The sequence below is a fragment of the Peromyscus eremicus genome, chromosome 1 (assembly GCF_949786415.1).
Source record: "Peromyscus eremicus chromosome 1, PerEre_H2_v1, whole genome shotgun sequence".
Classification (NCBI taxonomy): domain Eukaryota; kingdom Metazoa; phylum Chordata; class Mammalia; order Rodentia; family Cricetidae; genus Peromyscus; species Peromyscus eremicus.
In genome coordinates, this window is record NC_081416.1 from 156,343,270 (window position 1) to 156,368,657 (window position 25,388).

Genomic DNA, 25,388 nt, shown 5'->3' on the forward strand with positions numbered 1-25,388 from the left:
CTTTCTGATTAGGGTGCTGGGAACCAAACTTGAGTCCTGTGAGACCACTCATCATTTCTCTAGCCCCACTAACCCTCAGTTTAAACAAAATCAAAGTGACTATTTAACACATTTGGCTCCCCCCCACCCCCAACCTCTTATTTTAGAGTAAATCGCAACTATGTTGACTTTGTGGTTAGAACAGTTTTTCTTCTTCTTAAATGAAATGATGAGTTGTTTGTAGATCACCAGATATAAAATGCCTTGGAACCACTAATGACAACCTGCTTTGCTGTGTTTTGTGGTAAAGTCTTCTAAAGCAACTTTCAGCGCAGGGGCTCTTCCATCCCATGTCTCTTCCTACTGTGGACTGATAGCTGCTTGAAAGCAGGAGCTGTGTGTCTCTCGTTCATGTCTGTGTGGCTGGGCAGATTCTACAGGTGGGTGTGACTTGGTGGAGATGGGACCTGAGGCCTTATGCGTGCTAGGCAAGTACTCTACCACCAAGCTCTGGTCCCAACTTCTGCCACTATTACTGTTATTGCTGCTGCTGCTGCTCCTCCTCCTCCTACCACCTTTTAAATGACAAACTACTACTTTTTAAAGATTTATTTTATTTTTATTCGTGTGTGTGTGTGTGTGTGTGTGTGTGTGTGTGTGTGTGTGTGTATGTATGTATGCCACCTGTGTGGGGATGCTCTCTGAGGCCAGAGAAGGTGTGGAATTCTCTGGAATTGCAGGAGGTTGTGAAGCTGCCTCACATGGACGAAAGGAACAGAACCCTGGTCATCTAGAAGAGCATCAAGTGCTTTTTAACTGCTGAGCTGACTCTCCAGCCCTTCCCTCATGGCTAACTAGAAAGAAAAGAACTTAATCTTGACCTCTCTACATTTTTTTCATGGACTGAATGTATACTGATAGGATTCACATTTCAGCAGTCTGTGTGAGTCTTTGAATAACATGCTTTACATTCATTTCCATGTAATCACTGGTATCCAGCATTGTCCAGTTTTTCTGTTAAGAAAATGGTATGGGCTTGCCGGACACAGAAGAGTCATTTCCTTTCCTCTGGCCTTGGCTCTCACTGCCTGCCTGTCAGTGATTGTGTTCAGGAAGCTGGGCCATGATTACTTTTGTTGCTGCTTTGTGAACTTCCTCCCCCACTTCCTATTTTTACTGGCCTTGCACCGGAAATGAGGCGGCTCCTGACTGACTGCTGCTGAGCACTGATTTGAGGTGGCATAGGATGAGGCCTTAGGGTCTGAGCCGAGCAGTCCTTTCCACCTTTGGGCCTCCTTCCTCTGGGAGTCACAGGGACATTGTGATAGGGTGGAGATGATGTCATGTCCTCCTTAGGCCTGGGGGTTGGGGAGGATTGCTGCTCAGTCTTCTGAGGCAGACCTTGATTCAGCCTGAACAGCTTAGGTGGGTGTCCTGGCTTGGAGCACCAAGGGTCAGTCAGTTGAAGGGATGGGTCTGCTGGAGGTAAGGATGGGAATGGGGTTGGGGAGGGGCGCAGTGGGTAAAGTATCCGCAGCACACGCAGGAAGTCCTGAGTTAGGATCCCCCACAGCTGTGTGGAAAAGCATCTGGGGGCAGGGAGTGTATGGACAGACCCCTGGTACTCACCAGCCAGCCTGTCTAGCTGAGTTAGAGAGAGAGACTGTCAGAGAGAGAAGGTGGCGAGCAGTTCAAGAAGCACCCCTGTTGACCTCTGGCCCCCACAGCATGTGCATTCACAAACACAGATCTGGGAGTGTGGATTCTGAGTTCTTGAAGTGGCCTTGCTGGCAGGTAGGAAATAGACTGAGGAACCCTGGCCAGTATTAAGATCTATACCCCAGAGCCTTGGGCTCTGGGACCCCCTTCTTGGAACTCACAGAATTGTTTTTAAACTACAAAATTAGCATTTACCCGTCATCTCTTTTCCATTGATACCTCTCGGTGTCTTAGGTGCTTGTGGCTTAATTCATAGGAGAAGTTTGTAGCATCTCTCCAGAAAAAGTAACTTTACTGGTCTTATTTAGAGACAAGACTGTGCTTTGTAGTTCAGACTGTCCTTCAATTCTCATGATCCTCCTGCCTCAGCCTTCTGAATGTTGAGATTACAGATGTTGTGGACTGCCACATGGAGCTAAGAATTAATTCCATAGTACATTAGGTAACTTGGAAGTCTCAGAGCATTTGTTGATCAGGGTTTCTCCTGCACTGTTGGCATGTTGTGGTGGAAGATCCCTGCTGTGAGGGCTGCTGTGTATTTTAGAGAATGGTTAGCAGAATATCGGGCTTCTTCCCACTACATGCTTCTAGCATTTCCTCAGTTGTGACAACTGATGGATGTTAGGGTCCAGGAAAGCAAAATTACTTTCCCTACTGCCTGGTAGACAGACCCCCCACTTCAGCCACGGTGAGAACCACTGTGTTAAAGGATTGAACACTGAATTACAAACTTTGTAAGGTGGAGTCAAGTAGAATGCTTAGTTCTGTGACCTCGTACTCTTTGGTTGGTTTTTTGAAGTAGCCTCACAGTGTAGCTCTGGGTGGCCTTGAACTCTATATGTAGACCAGGCTGGCTTTAAACTTAAAGAGATCCACCTGCCTCTGCCTCCAGACTGGTGGCATTAAAGGCATGCACCATCACGCTTGGTATTCTTATACATTAAGTTCTGCTTGGGTTTTGTATTTCTTTATCAGCCAGCATTCAGGTACCCTTTTCTGTGTGCTTTCATGTGCAGTGGAGCCTGACCACTAGCGTTCTGCTTCTGATGCTCACAGGAGCCTTTCTGTCAGTGGATGTGCCTTAAGTTGGGTCACAGCTCAGAGATAGCATGCACGAGGCTAGCCCTCCCTCTTTCTCTCTGACCTCCCCTCTTCTTTTTCTCCCTCCTTTCCAGTCTCCTTGGTCTTGCCGTATAGCCCAGGTTGCCCTCCAACTCACCATCATTCTTCTGCTATCTCCCAAGTGACTCTTGAATATCTTCTGTATGTCTGTGTTTATATGAAGGATGGATATGAGTGTGTATTGGCATGTGCAGGTGCCCATGTACTTTGTGTGTATGCCTGTGTTTATATAAAGGATGGATACGAGTGTGTATTGGCATGTGCAGGTGCCCATGTACATTGTGTGTATGTCTGTGGGGACCAGAGGTCAATCTTGGGTCTTGCTTTTCAAGAGTCTTTTACTCTGGGCCTGTTTTAATTTTTGAGACAGTCTCTCCCTTGGACCTGGTATTTTTTTTTTCCCCTCGAGACAGGGTTTCTCTGTGTAGTTTTGGTGCCTGTCCTGGATCTCGCTCTGTAGCCCAGGCTGGCCTCGAACTCACAGAAATCCGCCTGGCTCTGCCTCTCGAGTGCTGGGATTAAAGGCGTGCGCCACCCCCCACACCCCACCCCCCACTTTCCCCACCCCCTTGACAGGACCTGATATTTTACGATTAGCCTAGGCTGGCTCGCCAGCGGGCCCCAGGAACTCTCTTGTCTCTGCTTCCCCAGCACTGGGATTGTACGTATGCACTCCATACTCAGCTTTTCACATGGACATTGGGAAATCGAACTCTGGTCTTTGCTTTCATGGCATGTACTTTACCTACTGAGCTATTGCCTCAGCCCTTGATTCTTCAATGTCTTGAATGAACCCTAAGATCCTGTGCCTTGGAGATAGCAGGGACATACTGGGGAGATGGGTAGTTTTGGTAAACTGTGTTTTAGGACAGTAATGCTAATGTAGAGTCTGAATCGGGCAGAACACAACATGGCCCTTAACTCAGTCTTAATCAAAACTGCTCCAAGACATCCCAAGAGGTGTAAGCATAAGCCCGGAGTGCCTTCCAGGTGCTGGGAGGGAACATGTAGACTGGTTGTTGTAAGCAGATTGAGGTCCTGACGAAAAACTTGGCCGACTGGTTATGACAGGGAAGATAGGTCATGAAAGAAGTAGATGGTATTGGGTGAGGGAGGAGGGTGTGGGATGCCTGGGAAGGACAGTATGCTGGCGACTGAGCCATAGCACTTGAGGATGGCTGCAAGGGCAACAGAGAACAGTCAGGATATAGGAGGAGAGCTAGGAGGACATGCCACCAGAGAGCACCTTTGGATGTGGTCACAGGTAAGAGGAGCCAAGAGAGCTGGGACCTAAGAAGGCACAGATTGAGGACTGAATCTTCTAAGGTATTTTGTTCTTGCCTGGATGGATATTTTAAATTTATGACTATTGAGAGTAAAATTCTTCTAAGCATTTTTCTGGAGCTCATTTCTAAATATGATTTGTGTCAGTCTGAACTAAAAACATGGAAATGGTTGGGCTTTGAACTTCATAGACAATGACTTAACTAATATACCTAAAGAATTTCCTGCACTGTCTCCATATTATCCAGGGGAGATGTTTGGGTTTTGCTCTTGGGAGTTGGACAGAAGAGAACATTGTGGTGTACTTACAAGTTATTTTCTCTCTTTCAGAAGAAGGAACTGTCTATGGCAGTGGTTCTCAGCTTGTGGGTTGTGACCCCTTTACGGATTGAATATCAGATACCCTGCATATCAAATATGTACATTACTATTCTTTTTTTTTTTTTGGTTTTTCGAGACAGGGTTTCTCTATGTAGCTTTGCGCCTTTCCTGGAACTCACTTGGTAGCCCAGGCTGGCCTTGAACTCACAGAGATCCGCCTGCCTCTGCCTCCCGAGTGCTGGGATTAAAGGCCTGAGCCACCACCGCCCGGCCACATTACTATTCTTAACAGTAGCAAAATTACAGTTATAAAGTAGCAGCAAAATAATTTTATGGTTGGGGTCACTACAACATGAGGAACTGTATTAAAGGGTAGCAGCATTTAGTATTTATAATAAGTTTATTGAAAAACAATTCACATACTATATATTACACTCGTCATTTATAATTCAATGGTTTCGGGGTTATTTACAAGGTCATGCAGCCATTAATTATAATAATTTTAGAGTATTTTTGAAGCCAGGCATGATAGAATAAACCTGTATTCCCAGCACCAGGGAGGCCGAGAGGAGGATTAGTTTTGCATCATTCCACAGAACATCACTTCTTTTCTGCCTCCTCTGATTCTCTCATCCTTACACACTCATCAATGTATTGTTTCAGTGAATTACCTAAGGTGGACATTTTGTGATCACAAACTATGTGTGCATGCAAACATTACAAACAGTGTGTGTAATGGAGGTCAGAGGTCAATGTTGGGTGTGTCTTTTACAACAGCTCACTCTGTATTTCTTTTGTTTTGTTTTGTTTTTGGAGAGGGTTTCTCTGTGTAGCCCTATCTGTCCTGGAACTCAACTCTGTAGACCAGGCTGGCCTTGAACTTAGATCCACCTGCCTCTGCCTCCTGAGTGAGTGCTGGGATTAAAGATGTGTGCCACTATTGCCTGGCTATCTATGTATCTTTTAAAAAAGATTTAAAAAGATTTATGGGAGTTTCACCTGTAGTATGTATGTGCACCATGTACACGCCTGGTGCCCAAAGAGGTCGGAAGAGGGCATCATATCTCTGGTCTGGACTTGCAGATGGTTGTGAGCCACTGTGTAAGTGCTGGGAATCAAACTGGGGTCCCTTACAAGCGCAGTGAGTGCTCTTCATTATAATTACTGAGGTATCTCTTCAGCCCCCATTCAAGCTTTTATAGTAAAGGCTGAATAATTTTCTACTGTTTGGTGGTGCCACATTTGCTTATCTATTTGTCAGCTGGTAAGATGGTTGAGTCTGCAGTTTGGGTTGTTAGAAATAATACTTTGAACATTTATGTGCTGTTTTTGATGTACTTTTCATTTTTCTTGGTATGTGCACAGGAGTAGAGTGCCTTGGCCATGTGGCAGTTCTGTGTTTAACTATTTAAGGAAGTGTCAAATGGTTTTCCAGAGTGTCTGTACTATTTTCCTTTCTGGCGAGCAATGTATGAAGATTACAGTCTCTTTACATCCTTCCCAACATTTGCTACTGTCTGTCATTTTCATTATTGCCAAGCTGGTGGTTATGAAGTGGTATCTTGTGGTTTTGATTTGTGTTTTCCTCACAGTGAATGATTCTGAGCATCCTTTTATATGCTTTATGCACGACTCTGGAGAGTTCATCTATGTGTGAGCATCAGTTTGGGAACTATAAAGAAACCAGAGTGTATATTTGACTACAGAAACAAGGAGGGAAGTTTAAGTGTACATACATACTCACGAGTGTGTGTGTGTGTGTGTGTGTGTGTGTGTGTATAAACAGAAAGATGCCATAAACAGATTTGTGTATGGTAGAGAACAGGCCTCCCAGAGAAACAGCTGGCCTTCTCTAGCCACGTTTAGCCTGGGCTTGGGTCTGGGGGAAGAGGGGGTCCCTAATTATCCTGAAATCTGGCTATGCCTTTGGAAATGGAAACCTTAATATCTGCCTGCCTTCTCCATATTACTGGGGTGGTGGTGGTGACAGATCCCAGGGCTTTTCGTAAAGCAGGCAAGTGTTTCCACTGAGTTGCATTTCCAGACTGTATCACCCATCTTTTTTCCCTCCTTTGGTTTTTAGAGACCAGGGTTTCTCTGCCTCTCGATTGCTAGGATTAAAGGTATGTGCCACCACTGCCCACCTGACTGCGTCACTCATCTTAAAGTCACAGATACCCATCCAGTGCCAGGTTTCTGAGACCTGTCACTTTTCAGGTAGAGAGAGGTAACTTGACATAGGAGCCAGTTTCTTGGATTTGCAGAACTGTAACCCTGGGAAACAATCAGTGACTCACTGATGTCAGGTTTCCAGATAGTCTGCCAGCAAACTTGTTGACTGTGGGGACCTGGCAGTCACAAAGCAATGCTGTTCTTCCGTGCCAGCTGCTGAGGTATGAAAGCAAATGAAATGGCAAGATAATTGCAGGGTGTCAGTATGAAAAGACCTCGTTGTGGGTTAGGTGACCCTGATTTCTACAGGTTGACCGATGAAGGAGTGGTGCTCATTTCAGGAACTACAGATTGGGTGGGGAGGAGCCCTGAGAGTAGGAGGTCAGAAGGGGCAACAGCTTCCCAGAGGAGTTACCAATTGTGCAAAGCACTTGGTGCTCTGAAAGAACTGGGCATGTGGCTAGAGAATGCTGAGTGAAGGCAAAGGTTCTTGAGGCTGGAGATAGCCGACTGTGTATGGGTCATGTGTGGAGTTTGATTTTACTAGAAGTGTCAGTGGACAGGAGTGCATGTAAATCCTATGAAAATTACATACAAAAAAGAGCTTAAAAAAAAGTTGGTAGAAGCTGGTTGTGGTGGCACACGTCTTTAATCTCAGCACTCGGTTGGCAGAAGCAGATGGATCTTTGTGAGTCTGAGGCCAGCCTGGTCTACAAAGCAAGTTCCAGGACAGCCAGGGCTACACAGAGAAACCTTGTCTCAGAAAACAAACAAACAAAAGTTGGTAGGAAAGAATAAAAATGAAACTGAGGACCAAGCTGGTAAAAATTGCTCTGAGACAGCTGTTAGAATAGCTTACACAGGCTGTAAGGTCAGTGGTTGTTAATGAACAATTAGGTTGAAAAGACCGCAGAAAAGACTAGTTTGCAGTTTATCTTTCATGCTTTCTTGCTAGATAGATAGGCTTGATTAGATTTTGATTGAATATTTCAGACAGAAACACTTCATGGGAGATAGTGGTACTTTGTTTTATGACAAGCGTTTCCCACTTGAAATTTGTTTAGATTTTTCTTATTTTATGTATATGAATGTTTTGCTGGATATATGTCTTTGTACCATGAGCATGCGTGGTGCCTGCAGAGGCCAGAAGAGGGTATCCAGTCCCCTGAAACTGGAGTTACAGATGGTTGTGAGCTGCCATGTGGATGCTGGGAACCAAACCCAGGTCCTCTGTAAGAACAGCCAGTAATCTCAATGGAGATTACTCCAGCCCCTCCCAGTTTTTATGAGGCTAGAATTAATCAGTGGGTTTGGGTATAATCAGGCTTGAGTCCTTCATCATAAATTTCCTCCTCAAATTATCATCTTGTGGTTTAGACACTGACTGATAAGCATTGGCTAGATCCACCATTTCATCACAGTTGCAAAATGTTGTTTTTCTTAGTATTTTATACATACTGGCTAGATTTGTTATTTTTAAAAAATAATTTATTTATTTTTAATGTGTATTGGTGTTTTGCCTGCATGTCTATCTGTGTGAGGATGCCAGACCTCCTGGAGCTGGAGTTACAGACAGTTGTGAGCTGCCATGTGGGTGCTGAGAATTGAACCCATGTCTTCTGGAAGAGCAGCCAGTACTCTTAACTACTGAGCCATCTCTCCAGCCCTAGATTTTTTTTTTTAAGATTTATTTTAGCCGGTTGGCGGTGGCACACGCCTTTAATCCCAGCACTTGGGAGGCAGAGCCAGGCGGATCTCTGTGAGTTCGAGGCCAGCCTGGGCTACAGAGTGAGATCCAGGACAGGCACAAAGCTACACAGAGAAACCCTGTCTTGAAAAACCAGCCAATCAAACAAACAAACAAACAAATAAAAATATTGAATTTTTGTTGTTGAGTTCTGGGGATCTCTCTATTTACAATTTAAACTGTCTGTGCTTGTGTGTACTCTCACAGGTCTCGAATGCAGGTGCATGCATGTGGAGGTCAGAGAACAACTTTTGAGAGAAGCTTTTTCTCTTTGCATCTTTGTTTGTTTGTTTGAGACAGGGTCTCCCTATGTAGCTTTGGCTGTTCTGTAACTCATTGTGTAGACCAGGCTGGTCTTGAACTCAAAGAGATCCTCCTGCCTCCGCCTCTCTGAGCACTGAGATTAAAGGCATGTGCCTGGCCTTCTTCTTCTCTTCTAATTTTTTTTTTTTTTAAATGTATGTGTGTGTACCTGTGCGGATGTGGGTGATTGTGCATGCCTCTGGGCTGGAGCTCACCAGTTTGTCTAGAATAGCTGGGTCAGCAAGCCTTGTTACCAGCTTCAGTTACTATGCCTGGGGCTTTTATATGGCTCTGGGGAGGAACTCAGGCCTTCATAGTTGCAAAGCAAACACTTTACAACTGAGACATCCTCAGCCCTAGAATCAGCCATTCTTTTCGTTTTGTTTTGTTTTTTGAGACAGGGTTTCTTTGTGTAGCTGTGGATGTCCTGGAACTCATTCTGTAGACTAGGCTGGCCTCAAAACTCACAGAGATCCACCTGCCTCTGCCTCCAGAGTGCTGGGATTAAAGGTGTGAGCCACCACTACCAGGCAAAACTGATATTTTCAATTCAAATGGATGAAAGGATTTTATTTGATTTTATATTTGTCAACAGTAACACTAGAAAGGTACAGTCAAACAGGAGATAACTAAAGCTGGCTGTGGTAGTTCACACATACAATCCTAACACTTGGGAGGGGGAAGACCATGAGTTTGAGACCAGCCTGGGCCGCATAGTGAGTTCTAGGCCAGTCTTATAGAGTGAGAACCTGTCTCAAAAACAAACCAGCACCACCAACAGAAAAGAGCTGGACATGGTGGTTCACTCCTATAATCCCAGCATTTAGTAGGCCAGAGCAGGAGGATCACTATAAATTTGAAGTCAACCAGGGCTACATAGTGAGACCCTATCTCAAGGGGAGAAAAGGGAAGCAAGCAACAAAGGAGATATTTATGATTAATTATATACCACTAAATATTTGAAAATGACGGAGCTGGGAGATAGCTTAGTGGATAAAGGACTTGCTGTGTAAATGTGAGGACTTGGGTTTGGATTTCTAGCACCCACATAAAAGCCAGGCAAGGTGGTGTGTACCTGCAGTCTAATCACTGGGTGCAGAGACAGGAGAGCTCTAGGGTTTGCTGGCTAGTCTGAGTCAGTGCGCTCCAGACTCAGAGAAGAGTCACATCTTTCTATAAAGATAAAGCTAAAACACATTTTAGATAGAAAGAAATATTGCTTGCATCCTTGCTTTTGTTTTTCTGTGTACCTTATATATAAGCATTTTCATTGTTTTTTTTTTTTTCTTGGTTTTTGTTTTTGACTACATGCCCAGGCTCAACACTTTGTAAAAATGTGTATATTATATACAGAGAGATGGCTCAGTGGGCAAGATTATTTCCTGTGTAAGTGTAGAGACCTAAGCGTAGAGACCTGAGTTCAGGTCCCAGAATATATGTAAAAGGCAGGGTGTGGATGCACATACGCCTATAACCCCAGCACAGTGAGGGTAGACGCAGGAAGATTTCCAGGCTTGTTGGCTGCCAGCCTAGCTCCAGGCTCAGTGAGACCATGTTTCAAAGGAGTAAGGAAGGTCATACATACAACACTGGCACACTGCACTCACACACATGTGTCTATGTATTTGTTCCTTTCTATACCTTACTCCTTCTCTTTCAGTTTTTCCTGTCTTTCACCTTGGTAGTAAATAGTTCTTGTTTCCTGGTTCTCAACTTTCGAATAAGATTCATTCAGAAACTTTCAGGCGTTTTTCCTCTTCTCTCTTTTTTCATTTATTTGTTTGTTTGTTACTATATTATTTGAATCAGTGTCTTGCTGTGTAGCTCACACTAGCCTCAAACTCACTATATAGCACAAGCCTTGCTTTGTACTCAGGATCCTCCTGCCTCAGTCACCTAAATTCTAGATTTCAGGTGTGCTTTGCCAAGCACAGGTGTTTTTGCAGGGCCTAAAATACATATTTCTTGGCTAGGGAGTATAGTTCAGTTGGGGGAATGCTTGTCAAGCATGCTCGACTCTCTGGGTTCAAGCCTCAAGGCTATGTAAAAGCAGGCATAGTGTCTCATGGTTACAGTGTGGCCTCTGACTCCAGCACTTGAGAGGTGACTAGAGAAGGATCTGAGCATAAAACACTCTTCAGCTGTACAGTGAGGTGGTTTGGTTTTTGTGGCTTTTGTTTTGGTTTTAGTTTTTTTGAGACAAGGTTTCTCTGTGTAACCCAGACTGTCCTGGAACTCACTCTGTAGACCAGGCTGTCCTCGAACTCACAGAGATCTGCCTGCCTCTGCCTCCCGAGTGCTGGGATTAAAGGCTTGCACCATCACCACTGGCATTATATAGTGAGTTTGAAGCCAGCCCTGTCTGTCTGTCTGTCTGTCTGTCTCTCTCTCTCTCACACTGTCTCACACACACACACACACACACACACACACACACACACACACACACACACAGAGAAAATATAATAAATGTAATTTTTTAAAAAACGAACTTGTTTGTTGATCTGAGGTGTAGCTCAGTGATCGAGCATTCGTCTAGTCCTAGCATAAGCCTAGCCCTTGGTGCCATCCCTAAACCAACCAGCCAACCAAACACCCTTGCGTCTATGAAGGTAATTGGCAGGAGGTTCCTCTTCCCAGTAGTCCTCTTCTTTGTGGGAGCTGGCTGACTCGGTGATCAAATGGGAAGTATAGAGGAGATGAAGCTGATGAGATTGTTCCCACTCACCATCTCTGCAGCTGTCCATCGAGAGCTGGGCACTTAGCCAGCTCCTCCAGGAAGCCTTGCTCACCTCATTGTACCCCTTTGGCTCTGTGGGATCTAGGAAGTGGCCCGCTCTGCTGTGCTGGATCTTAGAACACAGCACATTTCCTAAGCTCTCTGTCTTCTCAGAAGTGACGTTTAGACCATGGCTCAGACCTTCCTGTGAGGCTGTTACTCTCTTGTGACGAGCTTTACCATTATGCCACAGGGATTGGGGAGAATGCTGAGGTGAGTTCATGTGCTTTCTTAGCCTGTGGTCCTTCGGTGAATCCCTTTTGTGTTCGTCAGTTGCTGACAGCTCTGTTTTCTCTATTGCCTGAATGACTGAAATGGACTGAAAATTATTCTCTAGCTGAGGCTGAAGATGTAGTGTGTAGATCAGTGATTTTTAGAGCACTTGTCCGGCATGGTGAGATCCTGGATTTGATCCCTAGCAACACGCGCGCGCGCGCACGCGCGCGTGCGCGCGCGCACACACACACACACACACGCACGCACACACACACACACACACACGCACACACACGCACGCGAGGATTCATTTCTCTTTGTTTACTGTATTTAAGTAGAAATTAGTGTTCATAAAGCGTGTGATACTTCCCATCCTAGGGTAGGTAGGTTTCTGTTTGGTTTAGGCATTGGGTAACTCAACAAAACCTTTCTTGTTTGTCAGTAGTGTGTTTCCAGACAAGCAGAGATAATGAGGCCTGCTTACTTTCTCTTGTCTTGTGTGACATCATCAAACGTTAATGCTTAGTATATGCCAGACATTATTCTGTTTTTGATATGTATAGACTCATTAACACAGTAATAGTAGTTACTGTTTATATCTCTGTTTATAGAGGATGACACTGAGGCAGAGAGGCTAAAGAACTTACTCAGGGTCACATTGCTAGTCAATGCAGAACCAGGACCTCACCCAGACAGTCAGACCTACAAGGCCACTCTTACTAACCTCAGTATCGCTGACCTCAGTGGTGCCTAGAGGGAAGTGTGCTTCCCACCACTTTCCTGAACTTCGAGTTTTCCTGCTGGGGGCCCAAAGATGCTCTCATGCTGGCTCTCCATCTAGTTTTGAGAATGTTTTCTGTTGTTTGGAATAGAGCTTGTTGGTTAGTTTGAAGAAATGGGTGTTGTAAATGATGTAATTGGGTCTGAGTTGGTTTAAATCTATTGAGAACCTTTGAAGTTTACTGTTGTGTTGAAAAAATGTCATTTAGCCTACTAAAATGTCATTTTCTGCTGTGTTTGAGAATTGTAAGTAGCATAGAATTGATGAGTATGTTACCAGATGGCCACACTAACTTGTGCAGCCTTTCACAGTACATATTTATGTCCATACTGCATGTGGCTTCTTACATTGTGAATGTTGTCCTGGTGACGATTCTTTTAAGAGGGTATGAAAGAAAAATGTCCTTTACTGGATTGAGCGTAGTTTCTTTTCTTTTCCTTTTTTTTTTTTTTTTTTTTTTTTGGTTTTTCGAGATAGGGTTTCCTCTGTGTAGCCCTGGCTATCCTAGAACTCATAGAGATCCACCTGCCTCTGCCTTCTGAGTACTGGGATTAAAGGTGTGCACTACCACCACCAGGCTGAGCATAGTTTAAGTCTTAGGAAGATAAATGTGGAGGAAATACATTTGCCAAACACTGAGACAGCATCAGGGAGAATTTTCTTTTAAAAAAGATTATGAAAGTATAGGGCTGGAGAGATGGCTTGGCGGTTAAGAGCACTGGCTGCTCTTCCAGAGGACCTAGGTTCAATTCCTAGCACCCACATAGGTGCCATCCATAACTCTAGTCCCAAGAAATCCAAGGCCCTCCTATGATCTCCATATGCATCAGGCACACCGTACATATATATATATATATATATATATATATATATATATATATGAGGCAAAACACTCATACACACAAAATAAAAATAAGCAAATCTTTAAAATATTAAAAAAGTTATCAAAGTAATATACCCAGATGCTGGTGTTCATGTATGTGTATGTGCATTCATTTGAAAAAAAACTTATCTTTTACTTTATTATTTTATATGTATAGGTGCATGCTTGCACATCTATGCACCACTGTGCTGGTCATGAAACCTAACTGCATTTAGCATATTAGTCACAATTATCACCCACAATCTCAGAAGTTCATTATGGTTTTTTAACTTTGTGCTAATTTAGAAACATATTGTTTATGAAGTTTAGAGGAATTGTAATGTGGTTTTTTTCTTTTTTTTCCAGTCCTGGGGATCAAATCTAAGGCCTTGGGCATATTAGGCAAGAGGAGAGGCAGGGGCTCTTGCTTGGTAGCCCAGATTGGCATTGCATTCAGGCACCAGAACAAAACTGTGCAAAACCAAGTGTGTAAAAGTCATGGACTGAATATTAATTTCCACACAAAATTTATATGCTGAAACTAATTTCCAATATAATGCCATTTAGAGGCAAATACTGGCAGGTAACTAGTCATGACGGTGAAGTCCTCTTGGTGAGATTAATGCATTTCACATGAGTCAGCTGACTATTAGTGAGAGTTTGAGGGGATTTGTTTTTAGTGCTAATGATTGACCCCACCGCCTTATGCATGATAAGCATACACTCTTATCACTGAATTATACCCCAGCCCGAATTCGAATAAGGTACCTCCCCCCCCCCCACAGGGTTTCTCTGTGTAACAGACCTAGCTGTCCTGGAACTCACTCTGTAGACCAGTCTGACCTCAAACTCACAGAGATCCACCTGCCTCTGCCTCTCAAGTGCTGGGATCAAAGGTGTGCGCCGCCGCCACCGCCACCCAGCTAAATAAGGTCTCTTTAAACTGAAATACATATACTGAGGTTACACATTGATTTTTTGCTGAAAGCGTTTTGACTTCATGCTCTAAAAATCACTGCTCTGTAAGTCATGTAGGAGTAGGGGCTCAGGGTTTCCTGACTGCTGTCATCCTCTAATGACTATCACTGCTAGGAGTTTGTAAATGTTTTCATCTAATGTATCCTAAGTGTGGCTCTTAGTTTATCTTACTAGACCGCATTTACCCTCTTGGATGTGTGATTTCATTTTCATCACACTTATGGACTTCGTAGTCATCACCCTTCAAATAGTCTTTGTTCTGTTCACACTAGTATGCTGATGGTGTCCTGTAGGTCTCTCAGAGCCGAGTCTTCCCCTGTTAGTTCTTCTTTCTGTTCCTTAGTAAATCCGTCTGCAGGTTTACTGCTTCCTGTTGGGATCTGCTGGTGAGTCACACAATGTATTTCTTGTGTTAATTTTGTGTATTTTAACTTCAGAATCCTGTCCTGGTGCCTCTGACAGGGTCTTACTTTATAGTTCAAGCTGGACTGATACTCACTATGTACCTATACTTGGGCTAGCCTCAAACCTCTACCTCCTTCTACCTCAGTGTCCCAAGTGCTGGGACTACAGGCATAAGCCACTCCATCTGTCTTGATTCCAGAATTTTTATTTGTTTATTGGCTTTGTTTGTTTGAAACTCAAGCGGTAGCCTGGGCTGGTTTCAAACTCATGTACTCCTCCTACCTCAAGCTCCAGAGTGCTGTATTTGGTTTTCTTTTTTCTTTTTTTCTTTTGTTGTTGCTTTAAAAAACTATTAATTTTTTTCTATATATTTTGATCATGTTATTTCCCCTCCCCCTGTATTTGGTTTTCTTAAAAGTAGTTTCTGGGCCTGGAGAGATGGCTCAACAATTAAGAGCACTGGCTGCTCTTCCAAAGGACCTGGGTTCAATCCCCAGCACTTCCATGGTAGCTCTCAACTATCTATAACTTCAGTTCCAGGTATCAATGCCCTCTTCTGGCCTCTGTAGGTACCAGTCTCACTCATAATGCCCAGACAACATGCAGACAAAATTCCCATACACATAAAATAAAAATACGTATATCTTTTCTAGAAAAGTTAATTCTGCCTGTCAGAGTGCCTCGTGCACAGTAAGGGTAAGGGTGCTTGCTGCCCAGCCTGACTGGAACTCACATGGTAGATGGAGAGAACAGACTCCCACGAATTGTCTTCTGAACTTCACATAAATAAATAAGCAAATAAATGCAGAATTTTTAAATTGTATTTGTACAGGACACATCTACTTTTTCTTGTTACTGTTAAAGAGAGGTTTACAGCTGACCACATAGCACTTGCATCGCCCTAGATGCTCCAAGCCATGTAGAGGCGATTCTCCCCTTTGACCATGTAGCCCTGATTGATCTGACACTTGCTCTTTAACCTAGACTGGCCTCAAACTCAAAGCATTCCTCTGCTGCAGCCTCCCAAGTGCAAGAATTACAGATGTGCAGCACTGTGCTTGGGAATTGTAGAGCGTATTTACGTTGTATGGGGGGTTGTGCACAGGTGTCATGCAAAATACTATCCACTATGCGTTTTCAGCATCCTCAGATTTGGGGACCACCAGACCCTGGACCCCATCGATGCCAGGGATGGCTCAACTCATCCAGTCCTCTTGTAAATTTGTGAGCCCTTTGAAGAAGAAACAAAGGAATACCAAATGTTAAGCAGGCCTTGTTCAAAGTGTTACCACTTAGCCTGCTTTAGATTGATTGGTTGGTCTGGAATCAGACTTAATTAGTTGTATTATCTTTGCTAGAACTTGAGGAACTTTTCTTTTTTCTTTTGAGACAGGGTCTCCTGTAATCCAGGCTGTCCTGGAACACGCTAAGTTGATGATATGACCTTAAACTTCTTTTTCCAAGACAGAATTTTTCTGTGTAGCCCTGGCTGTCCTGGAACTCACTCTGTAGACCAGGCTGGCCTTGAACTCACAGAGATCCATCTGCCTCTGCCTCCTGAGTGCTGGGATTAAAGGCATGCACCACCACTGCCTGGCCAACCTTAAACTTCTCATCCTCCTGCCTCCACCTCCTGGATGTTGGCATTGGTGGTGTGAGCCGTCACAGCTAGTTTATGCAGTGCTTCCTGCATGCTGAGCCCCACATCTCTAGCTTCTGACCAAGTAGCTTTCTAACATTCCTCTTTTCATAGTCTAGCTTTATTACCCTGTCCTGCTTCTTTGAAACTTACTGTGATGTCTTGATATGAAGCTCACCCAGGTGGAGGCCCAAGCAGTGTAGAATTGCTCTTTGTCTTGCAGTCTCCCTGACCTCATCTTCTTTCTTTCCCCTTGCAGGAAATGACTTAGAGGCCTTATGAATACATCTGTGCTTTCTTGCTTCAGACGTTACAACTGCAGGCCAACCCAGTCTGGAAGCACTTCTTACTAATGTTACAAGGAAACCACTACCTCAGCAAACAAAAGAAAGAAGACACACAGTAACAATGCCATGCTTAAAGAAAACTTGTTTCCAGAAACCGTTACAGGAGATTTGGAAGTTTTTAGCACTGAAAAGCAGCTTTCCAGGTAAATGGATTTGACAGGCAGGTTCTGTCAGTTCTGCAGAGGTGTGCTCTTCCTTAAGGACTTCTTGTGAAGTAACCCCTCCGCCTAAATGCTGTTGACCAGCGTAAGGTCCTTTTTGGTATATAGAAGATACATTATATTACATTTTAAAAGTTAAGTTATTTTTCTGCTGTTGTAAATGTAAGTATCAAAATATTCTTGCAAAGCAATTATAAGTAAACATTTTCCTCAGCATTTCTTTGAGAGTAGGATGCTGAACAGTTATACAGCATTTCAGACACACTTATTTTTTGTCAGAATTCCTACCTACACTGAAAATACTAATTATATAAGCCTGTTATTTTTCTCACCTTTATGTTGGATCATATGGCCACCTGCCTCATGGAAATGCCTTTTTTAAAACGTAGATTTGCAGAACTCCACTATTTTTATACCTAGCTGCAGTTTTGGAAAAAAAAGACTCAGAACCCTGACCGGCCAGTGGTCCCTGGAACAGTTCCCCACCCGCATGTATTGCTGCAGTGCCCAGGACAGTAAGATGGACTACAAGCGGCGCTTCCTGCTTGGCGGGTCCAAGCAGAAGGTGCAGCAGCACCAGCAGTACCCGATGCCTGAGCTGGGCCGAGCACTGAATGCTCCCCTGGCATCCACGGCCCCCTCTGCCCCACTGGGCAGTCTGACAGCTGCAGGCAGCTGCCACCATGCCATGCCCCACTCCACTCCCATTGCTGACATCCAGCAGGGCATCTCCAAGTACCTGGATGCCCTCAATGTCTTTTGCCGTGCTAGCACGTTCCTCACAGATCTCTTCAGCACCGTGTTCAGGAACTCACACTACTCGAAGGCCGCCATGCAGCTCAAAGATGTGCAGGAGCATGTGATGGAGGCTGCCAGCCGATTGACCTCAGCCATAAAGCCCGAGATCGCCAAGATGCTCATGGAACTCAGTGCTGGGGCTGCAAACTTCACAGATCAGAAGGAATTCAGTCTCCAGGACATTGAGGTAGAGTACCATTCCCTTTGGAAAATGTATTGCAGAGGTCAGTGAGCACCCTCAGTGTCCCCAGACTGCAGCAATGGTAGCCTTTGTCCTCTTGTTGTTGGTATGATCTTCTTGTGAAAAGTTTGATGCCTGCCAAGTTGTGATGCTTTCATTTCAAATAGGTTAAAAGGTCACTGAGCAGGGTTAGAAAGACGGGGCTCAGTGCTGAAGTCAGGGTTCAGGGGTGTGAGGTTTCAGATCCAGTCCCGGCACATACAAAAGGAAAAGTTAAACTAATTTGTCTGTATTTGATATTTCTTTTCTTTTCTTTTTTTTTTTTTTTTTGGTTTTTCGAGACAGGGTTTTCCTGTGTAGCTTTGAGCCTTTCCTGGATCTTGCTCTGTAGACCAGGCTGGCCTCGAACTCACAGAGATCCGCCTGCCTCTGCCTCCCAAGTGCTGGGATTAAAGGCGTGTGCCACCACCGCCCAGCTCTGTATTTGATATTTCTGTCCTTAATTTTTTCAAATTGGAAACTAATATCCAAATAATATGCTATTAAAAGCACTTAGTGAGAGACTGGAGTCACATTTCACTGGTAATGTACTTCCCTAGTGTGTCTAAGGCCCTAGGCTCAATCTCTAATACTGTACAAACAAACAAGTGCTTAGAATTCTAAGTATGGTCGTGGGCTATATTTTTTATTTATTTATTTTTTTGTTTTTTGTTTTTTTTTTGTTTTTTTTTTTTTTGTTTTTTTTGTTTTTGTTTTTTCGAGACAGGGTTTCTCTGTGTAGCTTTGTGCCTTTCCTGGAACTCACTTGGTAGCCCAGGCTGGCCTCGAACTCACAGAGATCCGCCTGGCTCTGCCTCCTGAGTGCTGGGATGGCGTGCGCCACCACCGCCCGGCTTGTTGTTTGTTTTTGAAGACAGGGTTTCTCTGTGTAGCTCTGGCTGGCCTGGACTCAGAGAGGTCCGCCTGCCTCTGCCTCCTGAGTGCTGGGATTAAAGGTGTGTGCTACCACTGCCTGGCTTGAGTTTTCAATCTATGGAATCCCTGGTTTTCATGAAAGTTCCATGTGTTTATAGAATAAATTAAGTTTCCAGCTCTAATTCAAAGCTGTTTTCATTAAAATGCATTTGGATCTTTGTTTTTTGTGTGTGGGTTGTATTGAAAGGAAACACTCTTCTTCAGGACTCGACTAGAATCAAGTTTTATTCAGAATAAAGCTGGCTTTTTTCTTGACTCTGTTGAGGAAATACTTTTTGTACTGTTCTTTTTTATGTAGTGGTGGGGATGGAACCCAGAGCTGAATGTATTCTCAGCAGATGCTGTGCCACTGATCTGCAATAAGGGGCTTTTTAAACTTTGATTCTGTTACATTAAGTTTTTTAGTACATTCATTTTTATTTTTTTGTGTATGGATATTTTGCCGGCACATATGTCTGCACCACTTGTGTGCCTGGTGCCTGCCAAGGCCAGAAGAGGGCATCAGACTCCTTAGGGACTGGAGTTATAGATGACCATAGCTGTCAGGTGAGTGCTGGGAATCAAACCTGGATCCTCTCGTTTGTCTTTTAGATAGGGTCTCAATGTGTCGCCATGGCTGACCTGGAATGTGGTATGTAAACCAGGCTTGACTTGAACTCACGGAGTGCCTCTGCCTCCTGAGTCCTGGAATAAAAGGCTTGTGCTACCACACCCAGCTCCAAGTCTTTAAAAATGTGAAAACCTGGGGTCTGGAGAATGTATACTACTCTTCTTGAGGACCTGAGCTCAAGTTTGGTTCTCTGAACTCTTTGCAGAGCAGTTCACAATCACCTGTAATTTCCAGCTCCAGGAAATCCGAGGTCTTAATCTGTCCTCTGCAGGCACATATAGACACATGTGCACATACCCACACACATATTTTAAAATCTTTTTTTTTTTTGCGGGGGGGGGGGGGGGGTTTCAAGACAGGGTTTCTCTGTGTCGCTTTGCGCCTTTCCTGGAACTCGCTTTGGAGACCAGGCTGGCCTCGAACTCAAAAAGATCCGCCTGCCTCTACCTCCCGAGTGCTGGGATTAAAGGCGTGCGCCACCACCGCCTGGCTAATTTAAAATCTTTATAAACCCAAACTCGTTTTATCCCGGGACTGTGTGTTCAGTGCACTGGATTTGGTCCAGGAGCCATAGTCTGCTGCCTTTGTTATCACAAATATATAATACTGGGTCATTCTTACTGTTATTTAAATATGGGACGTTTCATGAGTTTGTGTATCACTCTTGTGAAGCCATTTTAATCCTTTCTGTAATCATCCCAGGTTTGGTGTGTGTGTGTGTGTGTGTGTGTGTGTGTGTGTGTGTGTGTGTGTGTGTTTTCAGTGTAGGTCTTAAACCCAGGGTCTTGCACACATCAGGCCTATACTTTACCATAGATCTACATATGCCCTAGGTTCATTCTACCTTGACTCTCTATTTAGGTCTATTTGTAATTATAATTATTTTTATGATTACATTTTTATAAAATGGCTTATCACAATTTAAAGGTTTTTTTTAATTATACTCGTAGGCTGGGATTTAGCTCAGTGGTAGAGTTGTTGCCTTGCATATGTATTGGCCCTGGATAAATAAATAACTCATTAAAAATATGTGTAATTCTCCAAATAATTGAAACAATGAAATGTAAAACTTAGCTAGGTGTGGTAGCACATGCTTACAGTCCCAATGATCCAGAGGCAGAGGTGGAAGGATTGTGACTTTAAGACAATTCTGGGCTGTATATTACCTGTTGCAAAAAATAACAAAGGCTGAAGATGCCATTGGGTGGTAGAATACTTGCCCAGTGTCCAAGAGGCTTTATCCTTAGCTCTACAATAGAAATATAGAGCTTTGTGCTTTTCTTTCCCATCCTATTTTTTCTGTCCCCAGAATGCCTTTGTACCTGGTATGGTGCCATTCCAGACTGTCTATGCACAAGTACATAGGGTGCACACAGAGATTCACCACTTTGTTTTTATTGTTGCTATTTGTTCTCCTCTGGCTGGCCTGAACTTACTATGTAGACCAGGCTGGACTGGAACTCAAACCATGTTTTCAGCTACAGTGTGCTTGGTTATTTCTTGACAGAGATGTGACATTTTGCAAACACATAGTTGTGTCTCCCACCTCCCCCAGAAAATACAGAGCAGCATTAAGTGCACGTTGTTAGGGCTGCCATCCTAAGATGATGGAACACTTGGAGGTTTATGTAGGAGTCATGTTAGAGTGAGTGGTTCTTCAGGTCTGAGGTCTGAGAAGACAGCTAGACCCACATGGCTTGGTCAGGACAATTAGAGAACTATGAGACACAGGAGCTTAGCGACTCACTAAGGCGTGTGGTTGTTACCTACTTTGGGGTTTTGTTTGTTTTTTTTGTGTGTGGGTTTTCTTTTGTTTTTGAGACAGGGTCTCAATATATAGCCCTGGTTGTCCTACAACTCACTCTGTAGAACAGTCCTCATCCAACTTGCAGGAGTCCTCCTGTCTGTCCTGTCTTTACCTCCTGAGTGCTGGGGTTATGTGCTACCAGGTCTGTCTTGTTCCCTGTTTGCTAATCCAGGCTGTTCTTAAACTCACGGTGCTCTAGCCTCAGCCTCCCAACTGTTGAGATTGCTACCATATACTACCATACTGGGCTGGAAAATGCTTCTGATTGTTTCAGTTTAGAATTTTGGCTTGGCTTTCCTCATTGAAATTCTGATTAAGATAATTGGACTATTACCATGGCTTTTGTACATACTAGACTAAACAGGCTTTCTGTTTCCAATGCTAGTCTGGAAACTGCTTGCTGTTGATGAGTTTTCGAATCTAGGTCTGTACTATGTGGAAAAACTGACTTACAGATTAGTTTTCAAATGTGTCTGTCAAGCAGATCCATAGATGTAACATATCTGAAAGCTTTTTATTGCATTCACTCACTTATTCATGTATTGTGGCGGGTGTGTGTGTGTGTGTGTGTGTGTGTGTGTGTGTGTGTGTGTATACACGAATGCTGCACATCATGTCTCTTCTTACCTCCATCTACCATGTGGACCTGGAAATAGAACTTAGTTATTTAGGTTTGGCAGGAAATACCATCACCCATTGAGCATATTACCAGCCCAGCATTATACTTTTCCCCTAGAGCAGTACTAGCTGTTCTAGAATTCTTTTTTCTTAAGTTTTTTATTTTTAATAATTTATTTATTTTCATTTTATGTACATTGGTATTTTGCCTACATGCATGTCTTTGTGAGGGTGTCAGATCCCCTGGAACTAGAGGAACAGACAGATGTAAGCTGCCATGTGGGTTCTGGGAATTGAACCTGGGTCTTGTGGAAGAGCAGCCAGTGCTCTTAATTGCTGAGCCATCTCTGCAGCCCATTTTTCTTATGTAGTATATTACACTACCAGGGTAGTTAGGCCAGTAGGGGTTCTCCTCTACTGTTAACCAAACTCAGATGAAAAAGCTAAGCATTTGGATTTTTTTGTTGCTCCCTACCTCCCCACTCCCCCATTTTATAATCAAAGCCCTAAGAGGCTCTTTAATGTTCATTCTAGGAAAAGGAGTCTAAAGCCTGGCATTGTATAACATGACTTGCTGTAGTTTGGATGGACTTCGTTCCCAGCAGAATTTATTTCTCATGTATAATAGTGGGGAAGAGTATGGCCTTTAGAGTTGTTATGCTGATAAGGTGATCAGCGCTCTCCTTGAGTGAGTTGTAGCTCTAGAAGGATTGGGTTAGTTACCTCCAGAGTCCTCTTGCTTTCTACCAGGAGATGCAGGAGTGCATTGCCCTTGATGGTACCATGCTGTTGGCTTTCTGGCCTCCAGAACTGCCAGCTAGACCCACCTTTCCATTCAGACATTCCGTCCCAGCAGCAGGAAACAGACTACGATACCTCTAACAGGAGCCAGGATTGGGTATAAAGGAAGCCCTTTAGGAGTATTCAGATGCTTCCACGAAGTGTGATGTGTCACCCCCACCCCCTATGTGTGTTCTTAATAGACAAATAATGATGCCTGGCTCCAGCAGCTGCAGGGGCTGAGTCCTGTCCTATTCATGCCTTCCAGTGACTTAGCCCTTAACCTAAATGTTACTGTTGGAGCATGATTTGTGACTGTGGTGTTTCCTAGTTGGCTAGTGCCTGTGACACTGGCATGCCTGCCCAGGAAGTGAGCTATGGGCATAAGTCAGAAGATCTGAATAGCTCTGATTCTCAGTGCTCATATAGCTTGAGCCTCAGTTTGCCTGTCTCTACAGTGGAATTACCACCCACCTTCCAGTGTTCTCGTGAAGATCAGAAGCAGTGAATAGTCTCGTCAGCATCACTGCTTCTGACATGGCTTTGGCAGGTGCTGGCAGGCCTTCTCTGAAGAGTGGAGCACCATTCTGTGTGAAAGCGGCGTGAGAGAGAAGTGCTGGCAAGATGTCCTCTAGTTGTCCTCTAGTTGTCCTCTAGGGGCCGGTTACTGCGGCAGAACACCTACCTCCAGTTCCTGCCTGGCTTCCTTTCCCTTGGTGTCTTGTGCTGCTTTTCCTCGTGTGGTCCTGCTGCTGGAACTGCTGGGACGGTGACATTGTGTTTTGAGGCAGGGTGTCTTCATGGCACAGGTGATCTTTTGTCTCAGCCCCCCCTAGAGCTGGGAATACAGGTGAGAGCCACCAAGTCAGGCTTCTGGCCAGCCCTTTTTTGTATAAAAGCTCGAGAAACCCTCTTTCATCGATGATCATTATTCCGTTTGCCTTGCACTTAGAATGGGGCTTAGAAAAAGAAGTGGAGGGGCAGCGTGTTCTCTGAACATGCCTGTAAGTAGCCAAGAAGCGTTGGATAAGCCCCTGACAGATTTGACAGGACTCTTCCCCACAGAGTCTCAAAGCTGTCAGTAAAATCAAAATGTGAATTTAGGAAAATACATTTTTCTCATGTTGAACTTGTTAGTTGTCCAAAGCTTTGATAGCCCACCTGGACTTTTTTAAAGAGTGGACTCCACTGGACCTCTTGGGTCCTAGGGAAGTCCACTTGAGTGCCTTCTGTAATTGTGTTAATTTCAGTGTTCTTTAAAAATGCCATGCTGGCTGAATTGAGTTGACTGACTTCTCTTTGATTTTGAATCGGTTTTGAACCATTTACAGTTAAGCCTGTAGTTCATACTAAGAAAATACAGATGGTCCTGTGTCTTAGTTTGTATTTATTAGAAAGTCACATAATATAATATTAGTAAATCACATTTACTTGTGATTTACGCATCAATTCTTCATGGATTAATTGCAGACTTTATTGATGTCAGATGCTGTTGCAGTCATGAGATGTAGCAGTGAAAAGTCTGGAGTGTCTCCCTTTGTGTAGCTGGAGCGTGGTTGTGCTCTTAGAAGGGGTTAGAAGGAGATTCACTGAGAAGTTCCCTGTGAGTAATGAGTAGAAGGTGGTGGAGAAGCAAACCCAAGAGAACGAGGCAGAGGGAGGAGCCGGTGCCAAGCCTCCGAGGCAGGAGTCAGCCAGAGTGCTGCAAGAACAGGGAGGCCCTCCTGTGGGGAAACAGAGTGAACAGACGTGAGAGCATTAGGGTAAGGTTGTTTTTATTGTATGGTGTTTATTTGTGTATGTGTACATATGGGTGGGTCACTGTAGACACATGGAGTTCAGAAGACAACTTGGGGGAGTAGTTTCTCTCCTCCCACAGGAATCCCAGGGATTTATTTCATGTTGTCTGGCTTGGAAGCAAGCATTACTTTCTGAGCCGTCTCAGTCCTAAGGACAGTTGGAAAGGTAGAAAGTGCTGCTGTGGTTTTTTTCTCTTAGAGAGGTCAGAAATGGGACAGGGTGAGGCGAGTGTCCAAAGGGAAAGGAGGGGAGGGCAACAGGATGGGCTCCTCAGTCCTTGTGGAGTGAAAGGATGCTGCATACTCACTGGTGTTCATCCCACAGTGACGGCTGAGGCTTCTGGCTTCACTTTGGGTCCTCAGCGTTTTGAAGACCAGGTCCCTGGCAGATGCTATGTAGACAGCCCAGAAACCCAGGATGGCCGGGGGGCTCTCAGGATTCCCCCACTTTGAGGGGACTGTGCATTTTTTTACTGGCTTCTCAAGTCTGACAGGCAGACATGAAATCACATCTTTACCTCATTGAACCCTGGCTTCTAGTTTGACATACTGACAGGCCTCCTTGGAGTTCTGTAATTGCCCATGAATGTGTTTGAAGTAACTTCTGTACTGACTCACTCTTAAGGGCCTTAGTTCAGGTATGTTACTATTTGATTTGGGTAGGTGTAAGCCAAAAATACTACATAGTAGTAGTAATGGAAAATATTAGAAGTTGTTTAAAAATGTGATTTTCATTAACCTTAGTGGAATTAAGTGTGCACAGGCTGTTGCTTTTTTCCTCCTAACGGTAAAAATTCATTGTTTATGTTTTTGTTTGGACTAGTAGATCTTTTTACTTTTTATTTTTTGGAGGAAAGGTTTCTCTGTGTAACCTTGACTGGCCTGGAACTCACTATGTAGTTGAAACTAGCCTCAACTTCACAGATCTGCATGCCTCTGTCCCCTGAGTGCTGAGATTAAAGGTATGTAGTACCATGCTTACTTTTGACTAGTAAATCATCCATA

General features: G+C 44.0%; 1 protein-coding gene and 1 long non-coding RNA gene across 2 annotated transcripts in view; one reads left to right on the plus strand and one right to left on the minus strand.

Annotated features, from left to right (window-relative positions):
• The window catches only part of Garre1 (granule associated Rac and RHOG effector 1), a 67,160-nt gene that overhangs the window by 13,339 nt on the left and 28,433 nt on the right, over positions 1-25,388 (plus strand). Inside the window, exons 2-3 of the mRNA XM_059277511.1 lie at positions 16,567-16,797; positions 17,236-17,800. Of these exons, the coding sequence (XP_059133494.1) occupies positions 16,721-16,797; positions 17,236-17,800 (642 nt within the window). The 5' untranslated portion in view covers positions 16,567-16,720. The remainder of the gene's footprint in view (positions 1-16,566; positions 16,798-17,235; positions 17,801-25,388) is intronic.
• Positions 23,249-25,388, minus strand: part of LOC131920639 (uncharacterized) — a 4,920-nt gene continuing 2,780 nt past the window's right edge. Inside the window, exon 3 of the long non-coding RNA XR_009381737.1 lies at positions 23,249-24,308. This is a non-coding gene — a long non-coding RNA (uncharacterized LOC131920639). The remainder of the gene's footprint in view (positions 24,309-25,388) is intronic.